Source organism: Onychomys torridus, chromosome 9, assembly GCF_903995425.1.
Source record: "Onychomys torridus chromosome 9, mOncTor1.1, whole genome shotgun sequence".
Lineage (NCBI taxonomy): Eukaryota > Metazoa > Chordata > Mammalia > Rodentia > Cricetidae > Onychomys > Onychomys torridus.
Window position 1 is genome coordinate 4,799,331 of NC_050451.1, and position 20,727 is coordinate 4,820,057.

Sequence of the window (20,727 nt, forward strand, 5' to 3'; positions counted from 1 at the left end):
GCAATGCCCTCTTCTGGCTTCTAGGGGCACATACTTGGTACACATGCATAAATTTAAGCAAGCGCACGAACAAACATACACACACACACACACACACACACACACACACACACACACAAAATTATTAGTAAATAAATAAACCATTTAATGCTCAGAACTCATACCAAAAAAAAAAAAAAAAAAAGACAAGTCGAACGTATAAAAACGGAAAATCTCAGGGTTGGGGATTTAGCTCAGTGGTAGAGTGCTTGCCTAGCAAGCGCAGGGCTCTGGGTTCAGTCCTCAGCTCCGACAAAAAAAAAAAAAAAAAAAAACCGGAAAATCTCTTTAGAGCCCAGTCTGGATAGAACAAAGTCAAATGGAAAATATTTACAATACAAAATGTAGGCAGTTCTACTTCCCTTCCCTATGAAGAACTCCTCTAAGGCGATTAGAAAAGTACCAGTTTCCAATGAACAAACAATACACAGAAAGACTGGGAAGAAATCATCAGTGGTTCTTTTTTTTTTTTTTTTTTTTTTTTTTTAAGATTTATTTATTATATACACAGAAGAGGGCACCAGATCTTATTACAGATGGTTGTGAGCCACCATGTGGTTGCTGGGAATTGAACTCAGGACCTCTGGAAGAGCAGTCGGTGCTCTTAACCTCTGAGCCATCTCTCCAGCCCTCACCAGTGGTTCTTAAATGAAATTATGCCCAACTTTAGCTCTTAGAATAATGCAAATTTAAACTACCCAGATACTTTTCAGTTTGTTTGTGGAGTGAGGGTACCCTATCAGTTTGTCAAAGATCTAGAGTAGTGTGATAGTGCCCTTCTCTATCCAAGCACTCAGGATGCTGACACAGAAAAAGACCTTTAGTTCCAAGCCACGCTGGGTAACATAGAAACCTGTCTCAAAAACAAACCAAAGGCTGGCAAGTGAGTAAAATTGTTTACCATGCAAACCAGATGACCACAGTTCAGTTCCCAGAACCCACAGTGGAAAGAGAAAGGTCCAGTTCTCAAAAGATGTCCTCTGACTTCCACATGCTGTCATCATGGCACATGTGTACCTGCACTCATACACATAGTAACACTCACGCATCACATAATAACAGTTCTTTTAGAGTAAATGAAACACTAAAGCTCCAGGTTTTGTTACTAGTTGACAAGAACATCAGCAGCATAGGAAACAATATTCACCCACTTTGTGCTGATCTATGAATTGACACAACCTATTTGGAAAGTGATTTGAAGTATCTATGAAAATGAAGTTTATGTTTCAGATTTATTCACTTACATGCAAATTAATTTACCTCAGCATTTTTCAACTAGAGTAGGGACAGCAGAGACTCAGAAACAATCTAACCCTTTATCAATAGGGTGCCGAGCAGATAGAAACAGTGATCCCCAGAAAATAGTGTTTGTAACAAAGATTGGTTAAACAGTGTAAGTGAGGACCTACCATTTGGAGAGAGAGAGAGAGAGAGAGAGAGAGAGAGAGAGAGGGAGGGAGGGAGGGAGGGAGGGAGGGAGTGTGTGTGTGTGTGTTAAAATATAAATAACATAGTTAACCATTTTTAAGATACTGTGGCATCATGTACACTGACAATATTCTGCAGATATCACTATATTTTTGCAACTTTTTTAATTAATCACTTTTTTTCCCAGTAAATTCGAAAATAAAATCGTCATGCAGTTGGATTAAGGTAGCCACTCTGACAAACAGGTGCCTAGACTTTATACATTTCAGTGAACTCTGCAGCGAAATGGTCATTCTGAAGCCATGGAGCTTTACTTAGGACTTTACACTATAGGGTCTCTCTCTTTAGCTCTGGCTGGCCTGGAACTCAATGTGTAGACCAGGCTGGCCATGGATTCACAGAGATCTGCCTGCCTCTGTTTCCCAAATGTTGAGATAAAAGGCATGAGTCATCACACCCAGCTTGTCAATTACATTCTAATACACTTCACCACAAATAAATAAATAAATAAAAGTGGAAACTAGAAAAACGGCATGAGTCATGTTTCATGTTGCTAGTAGGCATGCAAGGTAATATAGCCCTTGTGGAAATCAGTTTGGAAGTCCCCCCCAAATCCTGCCATAGAGATATCTGCACATCCATGTTTATTACTACTTTATTTATGATAGCAAGGAAATGGAACCATTAGCTGATAATTGGATAATGAAAATGTGGTATATATGTAAAATTAAGTAGTTTTCAGCTTAAAGAAAAACAAAATCATTTTTTGTGGAAAAATGTGTTAATTTAAGAAAATATAGTATTGTTAGATTATCCAAACTCAGAAACATTGCATGTTGTTCTCCCTCCTATGTGGATCCTAGTATATATGTAACAGCTGTAAGTGTGGATAGAGTGTAAAATTGAAAAAGAAGACCAAGAAATATTAGGTGATGTGCAAGCAAGGGCAGGATGTAGGTAAAATTACACATGTAATTTATTTATATTTTCGTCATTCCCAAGTAGAAACTACTATTAAATAGTAACTTAATTTCCTCCTCCCTCCTTCCTGCCTAGGAATCTATTCCACTCCATTATGTGAATTGTGAATATTCTGTGTATTATACATAAATGAGACAGTGGATATTTTTTTCATAGTATATTTCATGTAACATAATGTTTTCAAGATTAATCCATGTTGCATGCATCAAATTTTATTTCCTTATGAGTAATATTCTATAACAAGTAATATTCTATAACAAGTAATATTCTATAACAAGTATACATGATGTTTTGTTATCTATTTATCTGTTGGCCAACTGTGGATTTTTTCTACATTGTAGCTACTATCAATAATGTTGCTATGATCATTGCTATCCAGTTGTTTGATCCTTCAGTTCTTTGGGCTAGATACCCAAAAGCAGCATTGCTGGTTCATTGCTTAATTTTTAAAAAATAGTTTTACTTATTTTTTGACTGTTTCATGCATGTGTTCAGTCTTGGTCATATCCAAATCCTCCTCCAGTTCCCCTTGTGTAATTTGAGGAATTGCCAAACTGTTTTCCACAGCGGTTGCATCGGTTTAGTCTTTCCAGTTTCTCTGGTTTTGCCTATACTTGTTATTTGCCATTGTTCCTTTTTCCTTTCTCTTAGAAGTCATCTTAATGGATGTGAAGTGGTACTTCATTGTGGTTTTGGTTTGCATCTCCCTAACAATTAGTGATGCCAGCCATCATTTTCCTTTACTTATTACAATTTTAAATCTTTGGGGGAAATGTCCGTTAATAACCTGTCTCCCGTTTTTAATAGGATCTTATAATTGTTAAGTTGTGGACTTTTTAAAAAATGTTCTGGGTAGTAAGTACTAAACTAGATGCGTAATTTAAAATTTGTTTTCTCTGTCAGTTGTCTTTTCACGTTTTCAATAGGATCCTTTGGAGTTCAAAGGTTTTTTTTGTTTGTTTGTTTTTTGCTTTTTGGAGCTAAGGATTGAACCCAGGGCCTTCAAGTGCTCTACCACTAAATCCCCAACCCCAGTTCAAAGGTTTTTAATCTTGATGAAGTCTGCATTTTTTAATAATTTTATTATTTATGTATGCATATGTATGTATGTTTGTATGTCCCCAAAGAGGTCAGAAAGGTGGTGGCTCCCCAAAGTGGCAGTTCCAGACAGTAGTGAGCTGTCTGATGTTGGTGCTGGGACTTGAACTCAGATCATCTACAAGAACAATAAATGCTCTTCTCCACTGAGCCATTTTTCCAGCCCTGAAGATTGACTGTATATCCCTCTGTGGTGTATGTGTCCCTCTACTGTCTGTTCTGAGAAGCTACTACTTAATCAGAGATGAAGAGCTTTATTTTGTAACTCTTCCATGTAGGCATCTTCCATGTAGGCATTTAATCCATTCTGAGTTGATTTTATGTGTGGAATGTGGTGGGGATCTACTTATCTTGCATGTAGAAATTTAGTTGTCTAATTATACAGGTTTATTTCTAGGCTTCTTTCAGTTTTATTGTGTTCATCTGTATATATCTTTATGCCAATATATATCCTATTATTTATTTAACTGTGAATCAAAACATAAGAATATAAAATTTGGGAATGAGGAGAGAGTTCTGCTGGTAAAGTGCCTGTCTTGCAAGTATGAAGACCTGAGATTGGTCTCCAAAACGATATTTGTTTGTTTTTTTCTAAACTTCTCCCTTTTTCTTCTTTAAAGATTTATTTATTATTATGTATACAGTGTTCTGCCTGTATGCCAGAAGAGGGTGTCAGATCTCATTCCAGATGGTTGTGAGCCACCATGTGGTTGCTGGGAATTGAACTCAGGACCTCTGCAAGAACAGCCAGTGCTCCTAACCTCTGAGCCATCTCTCCAGCCCCCCAAAACGATGTTTTAAAAAGCCAGGTTTGGTGGTGCACACTTGTAGTCCAGCACTGGAGGACAGAGACAGGCCCCAGGGCTCACTAGTTGACCAGCCTAGCCTACTCGGCAAGTTCCAGGTTCTTAACTATGACAGAGTTTACTCCTTTAATTCATCTCTAATTTACTCTTTCAGGAAAATGTGCTGTGTTGTCATTCAAGGACTTCCTCTCCTGCAGGCCAACTGAAATACCAGAAAATGACATTCTGCTTTGTGAGAGCCGCTATAATGAGAGTGACAAGCAGATGAAGAGATTCAAGGGGTTGAAGAGGTTTTCACTCTCTGCTAAAGTTGTAGATGATGAAATTTACTACTTCAGGTAAAGCTTTAAAACAAAGGAAGAAAGGGCACTTAGGCCAACTTATCAAATAGTGTAGCCCATTGTTTTGAGTTCTTTATTAGGTCTTGGACTAGCATTACATAATTCCAATTGAAAATATTAATTTAGTGAGATGTAGTAATTCCCATACTTGGGAGGCTGAGTAGGAGGATTGTGTAAGTTTGAATCAGCCTGGGCTACAAAGTGAAACTTTGTTGCAGAGAGAAAAAGAAAAAGAAAAAAGATAAGTACCTTATCTTAAACACCAGCAACTGTAGAATGGAGCAGAAACACTTGGCTTGTGGTTAGCAGCCTCTCTGGGGGGGATTGCTCAGTTCCATATTATGACAACTCCTTTTAAACAGAGTGCGTTTGACCTGACCAGTATTCTGTGAGTATTTTTGAGAATTATTTTTAAGTAGAAGTGCCGTCACAAATACCCATTGAAGCTACTTTGAGTAGTTGTGGAAGGTTGTAAAATATCCTTTGTAGATATTCAGATCTGCTCTCTGACAACCTGGAATGGTTAGCAACTTTTAAATTAATTAATTAATTAGTTAATTTTCTGCACTTTTCCCCAGAAAACCCATCATTCCTCAGAAAGAACCTTCACCTTTGTTGGAAAAGAAGATACAATTACTAGAAGCTAAGTTTGCCGAGTTAGAAGGTGGAGATGATGATATTGAAGAGATGGGAGAAGAGGATAGTGAGGTCATCGAACCTCCGTCTCTACCTCAGCTTCAGACTCCCCTGGCCAGTGAGCTGGACCTCATGCCCTACACACCCCCACAGGTAGGTAACATGCCCCGTTACTTGCCTTGTTCTCAGTTCTGGTCTGCAGCAGACATCCAAGCCCTGTGTTATCAGCCTTTGTTTTGTTTGAGATGATATCAGTAGCATAGGCTGGCCTCGGACTGACTGGTATATTCAAGGTGGGCCTGAATGCTGCTTCTCTTTTTGGGTTTTTGGTTTTTTTTGTTTTTGTTTTTTGGGGTTTTTTTTTGTTTTTTTTTTTTCTCGAGACAGGGTTTCTCTGTAGCTTTGGAGCCTGTCCTGGACTAGCTCTGTAGACCAGACTGGCCTTGAACTCACAGATCCACCTGCCTTTGCCTCCCAAGTGCTCGGATTACAGGCATACGCCACCACTGCCCGGCGAACTCTGTTTCTCTTGCCTCCATTTCCCAAGCACTGGAGTATAGGTGTTCACTACCACACTTTCCTATGTGAGCTTTTGCCTAGAAATCTGCACCAAGGAATAATAATATTTTGTTTTGCTTCTCAGAGCCTTTGTTTATTTACTAATTTATTTTTAATTGACAAAAAACACATTTATCATTAAGCCAATAATAATTTCTCTTTTAAATTTAATAGAGATGGCTTAATAGCAGTTTAATTGAAGGCTTCTTGCCCTGTACTGAAGAAAAGCAATAAGAAATGGTGTCATGCTCTTTCTTAACTCCCTTAGTTTTCAGTGGCCATACCTGTGACTTTCTGCCTCTGTTTCTGCCTCCTAAATAATGGGGTCATCGATGTATTTTTCATTTCTCCTTTTTGGTTGAAGTGATCCCTATTGTATTTATTTTCCTCATTCAGAATTTTCTCACAATTTTAATTGTGAGGTCACTCACCATTGTAGATTGCAATCATGGAATTCAGTGAAATTTCCATTATTTTGTACAAAGCAAGGAAGAAGTATATTTTTACCAAGAAAAGGTTAGCTACAAACTGTCTATAAAACATTTATTATTGAACCATATGTGTCTGGCTTCCAGAAATGATGTTAATAACCTAGTGCCATTTTCTGATACCCTATGTAAGTGTTCTGTCTTCCAGTCTACCCCAAAGTCTGCCAAAGGCAGTGCAAAGAAGGAGGGTTCTAAGCGGAAAATCAACATGAGTGGCTACATTCTGTTCAGCAGTGAGATGAGAGCTGTGATTAAAGCCCAGCACCCAGACTACTCTTTCGGGGAGCTCAGCAGACTGGTGGGGACAGAGTGGAGAAATCTTGAGACAGCCAAGAAAGCAGAATATGAAGGTAAATAGAGACCAGGCACAACTGTCCCCACTTTCTAAGCAAGGGCTGTTTTCCAGGAATGCATGTGCAGAGACAGGTTTTACTCTTTTGTTCTTAGCACATGCACATGAATTTGGTGTTTTAGACTGTTTCAGCCATCAGTAGCACTCTGGCAGTAGATGCCAGTACACGGAGTGTTGTTGCCTCTGACTTGGCCTCAGATCCTGGTGGTGGTGCCTCTCCCCACAAATTTCTCAAACAAAAAAGTTTTGCTATTAAAAATTGCATGATTTTATTTCATTTACCCTAGTAGGCACACACATTGAGCAGGGGAGTGATTGCTCAATAATGTTAACTTTAATTTTGATTAAAATTCACCTGCAAGTGGCCTTTTAAAATAGGTGATCTTCTGTTATGTCTATCAAGAAGCCAAAGCTGTAAGTTAAACTCTAGGCTTAGGCTTGGTGTGCCTGGTGCTGTCTGTGTTCATACCTAATCTTAAGACACTTGGGTGACTGACAAAGCTCACTTGCCTTCACTTCCCCTACTCTGTGATTAGAGCACTTTGAGCCATGAGCTAGTATTACTGAAAGGTTGGGTGGTTCATAACCATAAAGGATAAATTCTTAAGAGATTTTTGGTGGTTTGGATCTTTTGTTGTTCTAGTTAATATTGGATATGGCTTTAATAAATGAGAGTAAGCATTATATTAGGTAGGACTTTTATAAATATTGTATGTTAGATAATTTTCCAATATAGAGTCTTCCTCTCTACAGTGGTCAGTTTGCTTCTTGACCGAGTCCACATCCATTCTTCTTCAGCAAGCACACATGATGAAGGCTGCTCCTTTTATTGAAGGTTATGAAATCTCCAAAGTAACTCTTTTGTAAAAAAGTTATACTCCTTTCATTTGTTACTATTTATTCTTAGAAAATTATCTGACAAGCTTCCTTAAGGATCTTCTGCTGAAGACTAATTCTGCAAGATGCTCAGCTAAGAAATACTTTGTGGCAAAATATGTTTCAGAAGGATTCCAAACTCTGGACATAGTTCTAAGTTAACGTCTCTAAGATCTCCTTTTTTTTATTATCTGTAATTTTCTGAAATTTGACCAGGCATTTATCTGGTATCTATTAATACCCTGGAAAGTTAATTTGTACAACATTCTTTGAGTAACTCTATTCAATCCCATAAGAACCTATAACTCTGGGACACTTGGATATTTCAGGGACTACTGCAAGTTAGGACCAAATATACCATTTTAGAGGACTGTTGTCTAAGAAATTAGGCTACTCTAGTGTAAGCCTGTGTTGAGGCAAACAAAGCTAGTATTGTGTGGGTGGTTATTTGAGATATGAATAGGACAGAGGATTTAGAGGTGATGTGAAGGCAGGAAAACTGGAGCATGGCTGAGAGAAGAAGAGACGATAGGTGAGAAATTCTCTCATGCAGTGGGGTGTCTGGAATTAGGAAGGACCTATTGAGAGGGGAGTTTATGATTCAATAGCCTGAAATTCAAACTTTGAACTTTGGGTATTTCTGCCTACCGAATTCAAAATGCAAAGTTGGGAGTTTGGCTGGTGTAATGTTAGTAGTTCTGACTTCCAGAGCAGCCCAGGTCAGCTTCTCTCAGGAAGAGCTAATATTTGATCCACACACCTGAGCTTTTCTGTTTTTCCAACTTCAGTTTTCTTTTTCCCTCCCAGTTTACTATTTCATTTGTGTAATGAAAAACTAAGACTTAATATTGGGGTACCTAGATCACTAATAATTTTTTTTTTTTAACTATTACCTTGGGAAAATAGGTTGTTAGAATGGGTTTGGTCCTCGCACTTAATTGTACTCAGTTTACAGAAGATATTAGAAGGGGATAGTGCTAGTGAGTAATGATAATTGTCTACAAGCAACTCCATCACCCCTTGGGGACCTTTGACTTGCACATTTTTCACATTCTTCCCATAAAGGAGTGGAGCTGTGACTTCTTGAGTCTCTCTAAAGCCACGTGACCTCAAGCTGTTTTCCCCAGATAGCTGTAGTCTTTGGAATTCCTTGTTGGAGAGTTCACTGTAGAAGTTGAATTTCAGTGTGACTCCAGGCGTCGGGCCATAAGTTGCTGTTTCTCCTGTATTCTTGGACAAGGCACTATCGGTTTGACTTGTCCATCTGAAGACTAGGAAGGACTTCCTACTTAGAATGGGAACTTCAGGAGCGTGCCCTCAAGAAGGTCCAGCCTGCCAGGAGCGTGACTGTTGAGGAGCTGCTGGCTCTAGAGGTGCAGAGCAGCTCAGGAAGTGAGGGCTCTATGGACTGATAGCCCAAAGGTTCCAAACATATGTGCTCCTCTTGCATTTCAGGTGCACTAAGTAGATGCTGGAATTCTTGCTGATTTAGGATAACTTATGGTCAGCTTTGAACTTAGCTTCAGGGAACCTGGTTCTTTCAGAACTTCATTGCTACATACATGTATGTATTAGTTCTCCGTTTCTGATGACTGTAGTCTAGCTAATTGTGTATTTCCCTCCCCTGGAGTTTGTTAATCATGACCTCTTTCTTTGCTTCATTAGAATGTAGAAACTGGCTGTTTACGTTTCCTAAAATCTTAAGCTAGAGGCAGTAAGCTACTTTTCCCTTACAGAGTTAATTTTCTTCAGCTGCTAAACTTGTGATATTAATGATGAGTCCTCAAATTTTAGTAAAATTGGATACAAGGAATCAGGAAATTAGAGTAAGTACAATTGTGCCAAAAAATTATAATGGGCCATGGAATTGCTTCATGTTGAAATTATAATCTGTTATGCTATTAATACTAGAATAATGGTAGCGCTTCTCATCTTCAGAGTGCCTCGTGAGATTAACCACGGTGGTTACGCTGGTGATGTGTTTCGATAAAACCTGTGCTTTCTGAATGTGTGTTGCAGTCTTAACATTCTTGAAATCTTTGCAGACCAGTTCTCAAGATGGGATAGGAAAGCTGAATTCTAGGTTATCAAGTGAAATCGGCCCGACTCCTGTGTTGAGACTAGTCATCTACCGTTCCTTCCATTGAGACAGAACTGTTGCCTGTGTTTTTACTAGTCCTGTTGAATGCAATGGATGGTATTTTGAATTCCTGGGTTAAAAACAGAATTGAAAATCTGAAATGCCTTTACAGAGCGGGCAGCTAAAGTTGCTGAGCAGCAGGAGAGAGAGCGAGCAGCACAGCAACAGCAACCGAGTGCTTCTCCCCGAGCAGGCACCCCTGTGGGGGCTCTCATGGGGGTGGTGCCACCACCAACACCAATGGGGATGCTCAATCAGCAGTTGACACCTGTTGCAGGTAAAAACAGGAGCTAAGACCATTTTTTTCCACTTTAAGAAATTCCTTCATTTTTTTTTTCTCCAAAAGGAGTAGGCCACCACAGTCTATAGCCTTTTCTCATGACAGATTCAAAGTTTGAAGTCATCCATGTTGTCCTGTATTGCTTTTCCCATACAGGCAATGTCTCTTCTCTATCCCAGAAGTGGGCCATGGGTCCAACCCTGGCAATTAGTAGGTAGCAGCTCTTCCCTTGCTGTGGGCATGGTCTGGCAATGTTCTTAACCCAGGCTGCTCTTGACAGAGCACTACAGCAGGAAATATAAAGAGACCCTGAGTTCTGTTGGGAAGAACTCCAAGGAAAACATAAAAGCAGTCTTTAGGTGATGGTGATTTTCTTTCTCATGCCAGTTCAGTTTGCCTTATTCTGCTGCAGCCATCCTTAAAAGACTGACCACTTAAAAGGATTTTTGACAATGAATTATTAAATCCTTTCTTGGTCACCAACGTGCATGACTGCTAAGTAGAGGGGGAAGTCCTCATTCAATTCATTGTGCCCACTCTGTAATGCTTTTCTATTTAATTACATTAAACTGCATTTTCTGTTAGTATCCCAGTCACATACTTAAATAAACAAATAAATAAGATGAAAGAAAAGGAAAGGAAAAAAAAAGAAAAGAAAATGATGAATGTGGTTTGCTTGTGTGTGGTGTCTCTGGTTCTGGTAGCCATAGCAAACTTGACTACTGTTGAATTGAAATCTTGTCTGACATGTCTCCACGAAAAGCCTGCAGACCACCTCTCAGGCCTTCCTTTGTTACTTCTCCACGTCTGGTGAGCTCTGTACAAGCCACCTGTGTTTCCTCTTAAACAATAGTCTGACCTCTTTTGCACGGAGTCCAAGACAGTGTTGTTCAAGGTAGCTTTGTTGAGATACTGTTTTTGTTTTTGCTGGGGTTTTTTTTGTTGTTGTTCTTGCCGTTTTCGTTTTTTTGCCTTTTTTGTTTTTGCTTTAGAGGACGAGTGCATAGGGTAACTTTTCCATTGTGGCTCCTAACTTTTGTGATGGCAAGTTCTCAGATGCACTGTCGCTGAGCTCAGCAGTTGCACTCACCAAAGCACATCTGAATCATGGCTGTCAGTGTGACTGATGTCGATCTAACAAATCTCATAATCGCCTGCTCTATTCCATGGCCCATTTTGGTTAATGGGGTTCCAGAGGTTTTCAGAAATCAGGTCTTGATCATGGGGACTTTGAAAGTTAGGATTCCCTCATTGACCTCCTCTTTTGTTCTATTTGATGTATAATACTGTGGCACTATGTCCTTGACTACAAAATCCAGGAATATATTAACAAAATGAATACAAATAGCTAAAAAGAAACAAAAATTAGCAGCTGCAGCATTTTAGCTCCCTGTTGGGGAATAGCATCCTATAGCTGTGTGGTTGAGGAAGGTGGTCCCTCTAGAAGACCACTGCTCTGTTACTAAAGGTGTACTGTCCAGGCTTCTGGGCCACAGGAGTGAAGGGCAGAATCTCTACAGTAAAGAGATTTTGGTCCACAGTGAGAGCTTTGCAGCTTAGAGGGGGATTTTTCATGGAATATAGGTTGCTTAGGGCCTGAGCCTTAGCCTTCTTGTTGTCTGAGACCAGCTTTGCTTACAAGCATTGAAGCTCATTTGAACACATGTGACTGGGATAATAAATGCCAAAGTACAGTTTAATGAAGACAAGTGTCCTGTCTTTCAGTTCTTAATAACTTAATCTTCAACCACAGCCTATGACAGCTGCGTTCAGATGGGCTTTTGTAATTGAAAGCAAAGCCTCCTAACATTGTTCAATTTCTCACCTACTTATCCTTAAAAGCTGTACCTGGTGGCGTGTTGAAAGGGCAGTTTGGCAACATTGGATCTCATCATGTTTAAGATGATGGTATCTGTTCAAAGTCATTTTTAACCTTGAACTCTTAAAAACTGAAATGCATTCTATGTCATGTATACAAATATTTCAGATTTGTTTTGTGTAATTGTAAGTTTCTCTAGCCAGTTTAGCTATAACTAAGGAGGCAAGGTGAGTCAGTTTCAGGGTTTTGGTATGCCATAGCTTTAAAAGACTAAACTTGTACAAATAATTGGTTTCTAATACCTCTTCAAAGTAAAACTGAAATTGTCTTCAAAGAGGATTTTGGTGCTACGCCTTGGCCTTCCTATGTGAGAAACTGCCTAAAAGTGACTGTACTCCAGGGGGAGCTTTATATTCATTCAGACTCTTACAATTCCAGGAGAGTCGTGTTTTGTTTTTATTTTTTTGATAGGTGAGTCCTTACCAAAATAATTTTACCACCCCCCCACTTTCAAAAAGTACTTGTTTGTTTTAACACTTCCCTAGCCAGCAGATGTTTTGTCATTTGATGGTATGCTTGGAAAAGAACAAAAGCCTCTGTTCATAGGAATTCTGTACCTCAGTTAAAACCTCCATCAACAGAAGGTTTACACGAGGAAATTTGTAAACCTGGAGACAGTGATGACAGCTGGCCTCTTCTCCTGTGAGCAGAGCCTGATTCTCCAGCTGTTCCCCCTTCAGGCCTGCTGCATATTGTTTCTTAGGGACCTGGACTTTTGTTGGCTTGAGAAGATTTAGATTTCTCCTTAACATATTCTGAAATCTAAAGATGAAATATTATTCATTGTGATGGATGTTAGAATTGTTCTCCAGCTCAAACCTTAACATAATCCATTCTTAACAGCAGTGGTGGAGATAGAAGGGAAGAGTATATGAAGAAGTCTTATAACCCATTCTTTTTTTTTTTAAGATTTATTTATTTATTATTATTATTATGTATACAGCATATATGCCTGCAGGCCAGAAGAGGGCACCAGATCTCATTACAGGTGGTTGTGAGCCACCATGTGGTTGCTGGGAATTGAACTCAGGACCTCTAGAAGAGCAGTTGGTGCTCTTAACCACTGAGCCATCTCTCCAGCCCTTATAACCCATTCTTCACAGCAGTGGTGGAGATAGAAGGGAGGAAGAGGATGTGAAGAAGTCTTGAAACCTTTTTTGCCCCCAAACTGGGAAACCATGCCTTGTGATCAGGACTGTGCACCTCATTTCCCTCCCTTCTGATTTCCCTTCATGTGCACCCACGATAGGGATGTGAGTGTGGGCAGAGTGGAGTGTTGGGGTATGTACTGATCTCTTGGAGTTGCAGGCAGCAGAACAGTCACTGTTTGAACAGCTTGCAATAGTTCTGACCTGGGAAAAGCTGTTACTAGGACTCCTCTTTATTATTAAATGAAAACATTATGTTTAGCTTATTGAGAATATAAACAATAATTTACTAAGTACTAATTCATCCAAAAATGTTGGGTTTCATATTTATAACTTTATTTTGTTCATTACTGCAACAAAATAATTGCACTAATTGCTGTTATATCATGCAGTACTAAGGGTGCTTTATTCATTGGTAGTGCATGGAGGGGGTTGTTATTACTTAGCTCATGTTGCATGTTAATGATGCATGTCTGAAATTTGTTGTGTCCTTCAAGGCATGATGGGTGGCTATCCGCCAGGCCTTCCACCTTTGCAGGGCCCAGTTGATGGCCTTGTTAGCATGGGCAGCATGCAGCCACTTCACCCTGGGGGGCCTCCACCTCACCATCTTCCGCCAGGTGTGCCTGGCCTCCCAGGCATCCCACCACCCGGTAAGAACTTCATCCTCATTCACTCATTAATCTCATTTTTTTATTCTTTTCCTCCCTCAGCCAGTTCTTCCAGGAGGCACCGGCTGCCCATGGTGGCCAGGCTTCCCTCAGTAAGAATCCCAGAGCTGTCAGCAGTAGGGCCCATCCTACATGCTGAACAGGTGACCTACTATACTACCTGTGCCCATGTGCATCTGCTACCTGGCAGCAGCACAGGATGCATTGCAGAGGCCAGACCCATAGACCAAGGAGCAGGAGGCATGAGTCATTATCAGATATGATATGTTTGAAAAGCCTTGAGGGCCACAACCTCTTATCATTAAATTGCTAGCTCAGAGTCCTATATAAAAGTACTTTTTACTCCGAGTACATTTCTTAACCTGGTGAAATTCTTACCTCACAGGGTCTTCATTATAGAGTCCCTGCACCATCTCTTCCTCAACAGCCCTTTTAAGGTGATCCTACAATAGCATATGTGAAACTCTTCAGAAATCCTTTACTTTGTAACAAAATGTAGGAAGGAAAGGAGGTTGTGTTGATTTAGTCTTGAGTCTTTTAACAAACATGAAGAACACTTTATGTAACACCCTGTTAGCTATGGACATACTTGCTTGTCAACAGAACCCAAAAGTTGTTTTATGTAGAAATATATAGATGGAGCTCAGGAACCACATTGTTTCACTTTATAATCAAAGTTGAAAGATTGGAAAACCATGAGTTTCCATAATAATTTCCATCATATGCAGAAAGAACTTGCTTTTGGCTATAATCTAGTTAGGAGAAATGTGATTTTTAAATGACTTGGAGGGGCAATTGATCCATTACTGAAATGTCATCTTAGAGAGCCAAAACCCAGGTGAAATGTGGATGGAAGCTGTCAGGTTTACTTGCATTATGCTTGGACCCACTGCCCATAAGGTTCTCCATGGTTCCAAATAATATTTCAGAGGGTGAACCCAGCAGTGTGTAGGGAAACAAATGCTGACTCCACCATACCACTTCTTTTTTATTTCCTCTCTCCCTCCCTCCCTCTCTCTGATAGGATCTGGCTAATGTAGCCAAGGCCAGCCTGGAACTCAGGATTCTTCTGCCTCACCATCCCAAGTGTAGGGATGACATGCATGTATTCCCCTCCTACAGTTTATCCACATTCTCTGTGTTCCTTAGAGAATAAGCTTTTTCTTTTCTTTTCAATGTTCTCAAGGGAAGAAATGTTTGTGGCATTTGTACTCCATTCTGGATGTGGTGATTCATGTTAGATGCTGTCACCAGGAGTCAAACAGAAAATAATTTTTCTTATATGGCAAATGAACTTGGCCCTAAATCTGCTCTTATACCCTGGCACAAGGTTTCTCTGAGTCAGTCAGTAAAACCTTACTGGAGTTGACACCTTCTAAATGTATATAGCACTTGATAGAAGTCCTATGTAAGGCAAGTACACACCCCATTATAGCAGCTGTGTTTTGTGATCCTCAATTCTTTTGTCTACAGAATCTAAACTACATTGAAAGAAAGCACAGCACACTTGATAATAGTCAGGGAGACAGAACTCTTTGTACACCCATGCACAGCTGATCTGGCTTTGAGCTTCAAGAGGCCTATCTGTTGTCTTGGCTAATGTTCGCAATGGCTACCCCAGGCATGGTACTTGTTAATAGGAAGTCGAGGGGGTTGCTGATTTGTTTGTGCTGTCCTGCAAATCTGTGATACAGCTAGTTTTGGGAGCCTCCAAGTCTGTAGTGTCTAACGTAGAAGAGTGACCTGAAGGGAGCCGTGACTATGGCTTTACTAATGTGTTGCTGAAGCAGCAGCTTACCTGCCATTACAAACTTCTTTGTTCAGTTCATAAATCACCATAAGGACAAATGTCATAAAGAAGGACACATCTGTCACAGTGATTGGGTTATACTTGCAAAGACTTGATGTATTCCTCCTTTTAAAACAGGAACTTGTTTTGCAATTTTTTTTTCCTCTCTCTCTAACAAATAAAATGTCTTGTACTTCTGGAAGTGACACTTAAGAACTCTGAACCTTCAAATGACCGATTTTCTGCCTGTCAAAATGCTAGCTTTGGGAGAGAGATATATACAGTTTCTATCTAACCCAGGCTGGCCTCAAATTCACAGCAATCTTCCTGTTTCAGCTTCCCAAGTGCTGGGATTACAGGTGTGAGCTCACATACACAGCAGAACATCGGCATTTTAATCAGAGGGACAGAAGACTAGGAAGCTAGTCCTCCTGGTTCCTCTCCATATCACTAGCAAGACTTAGGCTTTAAGGAACAGCTTTAAGTGGTTTGGTTGTGGTTTGTTAGTTTTGATAAACTATGTTCCTTGGCTATTTTTGTTTTGTTAATAGCAAACAGATAGCCCTGAGATAAAAATTGCCTTCAAAACTAAATTTAGGACAGTTCATTGTTATCAACAAGGGCCTGTGAGACAACAGTTGTTTATGAACCAAAGGACGTTTACCCAGTGATTACCAGAGAGAATAGGGCCATGACGTCTCTATTCCTTTGTCATTTGGAATCCGAAGTGATGGCAACAAGGCTACACTGCTTCCACATCATCCACTGAAATGCCTTCTGTCTGCCAGCATTAGTCCCCGAGGTAGAGCCAGCTGGGTGGCCTGCAAAGGAATATTAAGGTAGTGCCTCCAGCCTCCACAAAGCTCAGGTAAACTGCTCTTCCTTGGCTCTTGTTTCCTGCCCCAGTACAGTGGTTGTTACTGCTGAGCCTGATCCCACAGGCTCCAATTGCATGAGACTATATGGTCAGAAAAGTGCCTTGAAAACAGAAGTGTGTTCTGACTATAGCTCACCCAGGGTATTCCTAGAATCTGCAGGGTTCAAAACATTCTAAGCCTGGAATAATTAATGTACCTCTGACAAAATATACTGTTACTGTGCTTTAAGTAACCAGAAACAAAAGAACATAAATTTCCTAATTAGATTGTTTGGGGGTACTTACGGTTCCTATCCACACTCAAGGGCAAAGGTACATTTGTAGGCTGGCATTCTAAATGGTATCAGCTCTTGTCAGTTTTTCAGTCAGTGAAACCCAGAGCCTCTAATTGTGCCATTGCATTCTGAATTATAGGCGTGATGAACCAAGGAGTGGCCCCCATGGTAGGGACTCCAGCACCCGGTGGAAGTCCTTATGGACAACAGGTGAGCCTCTTAGTTTGATTTTCCTTGGATTCAAAATTTCAGTCCTTGCCTTCTCAGAACATGTGCAAGATTATCTTTGTGCCTTAATCCTTCAGGTAGGAGTTTTGGGGCCTCCCGGGCAGCAGGCACCACCTCCATATCCTGGTCCTCATCCAACTGGCCCCCCTGTCATACAACAGCCAACAACACCCATGTTTGTGGCTCCCCCACCAAAGACCCAAAGGCTTCTCCACTCAGAGGCCTACCTGAAATATATTGAAGGACTCAGTGCTGACTCCAACAGCATTAGCAAGTGGGACCAAACTCTGGCAGGTAAGGAGAGCCTTATGAAAAATATATTTCCTCCCTGTCCTGTCATTACTGCTGACTCTTATACAGCATCCCTGTTTCTTATACCAGTAAAATAAATTACAGATTTCGTAGGATAGATTGGGGGTTCTTTGCACATTGAGCCAATAAAAATGGACGCAAAAATCAAAGCTCAGCTATATCATACTAGCATCTTCTCAAATACTTTGACTTTTTTCAGATGTTTGAGCATTAGGATGCATGTCAAATTTTAAAAAGAAAAAAACTGAGAAGTATATTTCTTTAGTCTACCAAGCTATTCATTTAGTTCAACAATGTATTTGCAGTATATAGTGAAATATGTACCGTATTTTCTTTATCCATTCTTCAGTTGAAGGGCATGTAGGCTGTTTCCAGGTTCTGGCTATTACAAACAATGCTGATATGAACATAGCTGAGCAAATGCCCTTGTGGTATGATTGAGCATTACTTGGGTATATGCCCAAGAGTGCTACAGCTGGGTCTTGGGGGAGATAGATTCCCGTTACCTGGTTTCTGGAAAAGAATTTGGAAGCTTCTGCTTATTCATTTTAAAAATTAAATTTGTGTGTGTTTGTGTGTGTGCATGCACATGTCGGAGTTCACATGTGCTTTGGTTGCATGGAGGTCAGAAGACAACTTTCAGGAGTCAGTTCTTATCCCTATTGAAATAGGGTCTCTCTTGTTTATGTTGTTGTCCTATTGACGCTAGGCTGAGTGCCCCTTGAACTTTTGAGCATTTATCGTCTGACTCCCATCTTTCCTTAGAATTACCAGGAGACCTGAAACCTAGCACATCTGCCTTTTTGTATGAGATGAGGAATGGACTCCTGGTTATAGTCAGACTTGTGCAACTAGCACCTCTGTGCACCAAGCCGTCTCCCTGATCCTGGATTTTTTGGTTTTGTTGTGGTTTGGTTTAGTGTTTGAGACAGAACCTGGCTCTTAAATGTATCTCAGGCTTTCCTTGAATTGGCATTCCTCCTTCTGCCTCCTAAGAGCTGGGATTAAAGGTGCATGCTACTATACCCAGCTTGTACTTATTTCTTTCCAGATTTTATTTTATGGGTGTTTGTCTGCATTTTTATATCTGCACCCACCACATGCATGCCTGGTGTCTGCAGAGGTCAGAAGAAATTTTCAGATCACTGGAACTGTAGTTATGGACAGTTGCAAGTGGTCCTGTGGGTGCTGGGAACTGAACCCGCCCTCTGCAAGAGCAGCCAGTGCTCTTAGCCACTGAGCCAGCCCTTATTCAGGTTTTTGTTTGTTTGTTTGTTATCTTTAGGGGGAGTGGGTTGTTTGGTTTTTGAGACTGGGTTTGTGTAATTCTGGCTGTCCTGGAACTCACTCTGTAGACCATAGACATCCAACTGCCTCTGCTCCTCCGTGCTCGGATAAAAGTCATGAACCACCACTGCTGGCTCCTTATTCATTTCTAAACCCAGCTAGGAAATGTTACCTCTTTTAAGAATATTAGGTATGTTTTCCCTATCTTTTATAACATTGAAATAATTGTTACCATGGGGTATCTACAATAAAGTATCAATCATTGCCAAATAAAAGAAGATATCAGCCAGGCAGTGGTAGCGCACGCCTATAATCCCAGCACTCAGGAGGCAGAGGCAGGTGGATCTTTGAATTCAAGGCCAGCCTGGGCTACAGAGTGAGTTCCAAGAAAGGCGCAAAGCTACACAGAGAAACCCTGTCTCGGAAAAAAAAAAGATAACAGTGCCTAATAGAAGAAATTTGCTATGATTTATAATCTTTAGCACATATTCACAGTTTTAATAAGTATTGTTTCAGTAAATACATTAACCCTTAAAACTGGGGATCAATTTTATCTTAAAATTCTAATGTCTCTCTGTTTATACTTCAAATTTTCAGCTAGAAGACGGGATGTCCATTTGTCAAAAGAACAAGAAAGCCGCCTACCTTCTCACTGGCTCAAAAGTAAAGGGGCACACACCACCATGGCAGATGCCCTCTGGCGCCTTCGGGATTTAATGCTTCGGGACACTCTCAACATTCGACAAGCATACAACCTAGAAAATGTTTAATCACATCACTGTGTTTCTTCTATAGAAGCAAAGAGTTGTGGAACGGTAGCCATTTTAGTTACTGGGGGTGGGAGGGAGGAACAAAGGATGATAATTTTTATTGCATTTTACTGTACATCACAAGGCCATTTTTATATAAGGACACTTTTAATAAGCTATTTCAATTTGGTTTTGTTATATTAAGTTGACTATCAAATACACAAAGATTTTTTTGCATATGTTTCCTTTGTTTAAAACCAGTTTCATAATTGGTTTTATATATATATATATATATATATATATATATATATATATATATATATATATTCATAGTTTTATCTTTACTTGTTAATGGACTTAAATCATCAAAGGGTTTGGCTTGGCTTGGGGGTTTTGGTTTTCTTTTTTATAAATATATATATTATATACACACACACATATAAGAAAAAAGCAATGAAAAAAAACAGTTTACAAATTAGTTTAAATTGACAAGGAAATGTGAAGTTGGTCCTAGTTTACATCTTAGAGGAGTGTATATGTACGTTTCACATGTCTAAGTATCTGCAAGTTCTCTTACAGCTAAAATGACATGCTTTGAAAGGTTGTTTAGACTGTAGATGTGTGAGAGACCCAACACTAGAGAAATCTAAAGTCAGTGCTGTGCATCCATCCACAACTAGTATAACTGAAGGAAAAAGTAACTTTGTGCTGAGTTAGACATCTGTATTGTCAGTGACTTTTGCAGAACATGTGCTCAGATCTATTTAGTTTTGGAAGGTAAGTTTAAGAGTACTTTTGATTTGTTTATGGTTCAGTTTATACCTTCATGTTATATGATTTGAAACTTTACATCTGTTACCTTGAAAAACATTGAAGAAAGTACTGAAGGATGCATGGAGGTGGTTTATTTTAAGCATAATACCTAACCTAAGAAATATGTAACTGGACACAAGCTGTGTCTTGGACATAACTGTGCAAGGGTAGACTGCCTACATATGCAGATGCTCTGGATTCTTTATTTCCTTGGTATCAGTTGTGGTATTTTGTTTGTTTGTTTATTTGTTTCAAGGTTGGAATTCTCAACCAGAAATACTACTTTCTAAAATGTTTTTAAATTCAGCTTGTGCTTTGGATTATAGGAAAAGGAAATTATACTTTTAAGAAAATGTTCACAGAAAAAGACTATTACAGATCCCAAACACTTGGATGTGGTGACCTTGTCTTTCTTTCTTTCCTTTTTTTGAGACATGGTCCTACTATGTGCTTTGGCAGGACTGGAACTCACTGTGTAGACCAGGCTAGCCCCAAACTCACAACTGCCTGCCTCTTCCTCCCAAGTACTGGGATTAAAGGCAAGTGCTGTAATACTCAATAGCCACAACTATGTCTTTCTAACACGGCCTTAGAATAAACATTTTGAGGCAGTGTAGGATGTTCAGGTGGCAGCATTTCACATGGTGGTCTGTTTTTAAACCTGCTTTATTCTAAT

General features: G+C 39.8%; 1 protein-coding gene across 11 annotated transcripts in view; it reads left to right on the plus strand.

Annotated features, from left to right (window-relative positions):
- The window catches only part of Pbrm1 (polybromo 1), a 107,491-nt gene extending 86,988 nt beyond the window's left edge, over positions 1-20,503 (plus strand). For 8 of the 11 annotated variants that reach the window (XM_036199910.1, XM_036199913.1, XM_036199914.1 and 5 more), the window contains 7 exons: positions 4,507-4,690; positions 5,272-5,482; positions 6,524-6,725; positions 13,548-13,703; positions 16,802-16,872; positions 16,968-17,184; positions 19,087-20,503. In XM_036199910.1, the coding sequence (XP_036055803.1) occupies positions 4,507-4,690; positions 5,272-5,482; positions 6,524-6,725; positions 13,548-13,703; positions 16,802-16,872; positions 16,968-17,184; positions 19,087-19,259 (1,214 nt within the window). In that variant the 3' untranslated portion in view covers positions 19,260-20,503. Of the gene's footprint in view, positions 1-4,506; positions 4,691-5,271; positions 5,483-6,523; positions 6,726-9,855; positions 10,021-13,547; positions 13,704-16,801; positions 16,873-16,967; positions 17,185-19,086 lie in introns of all 11 variants that reach the window. The other 3 variants (XM_036199920.1, XM_036199919.1, XM_036199921.1) reach the window with 2 other exon arrangements.
- Positions 20,504-20,727: the final 224 nt, after the last annotated feature.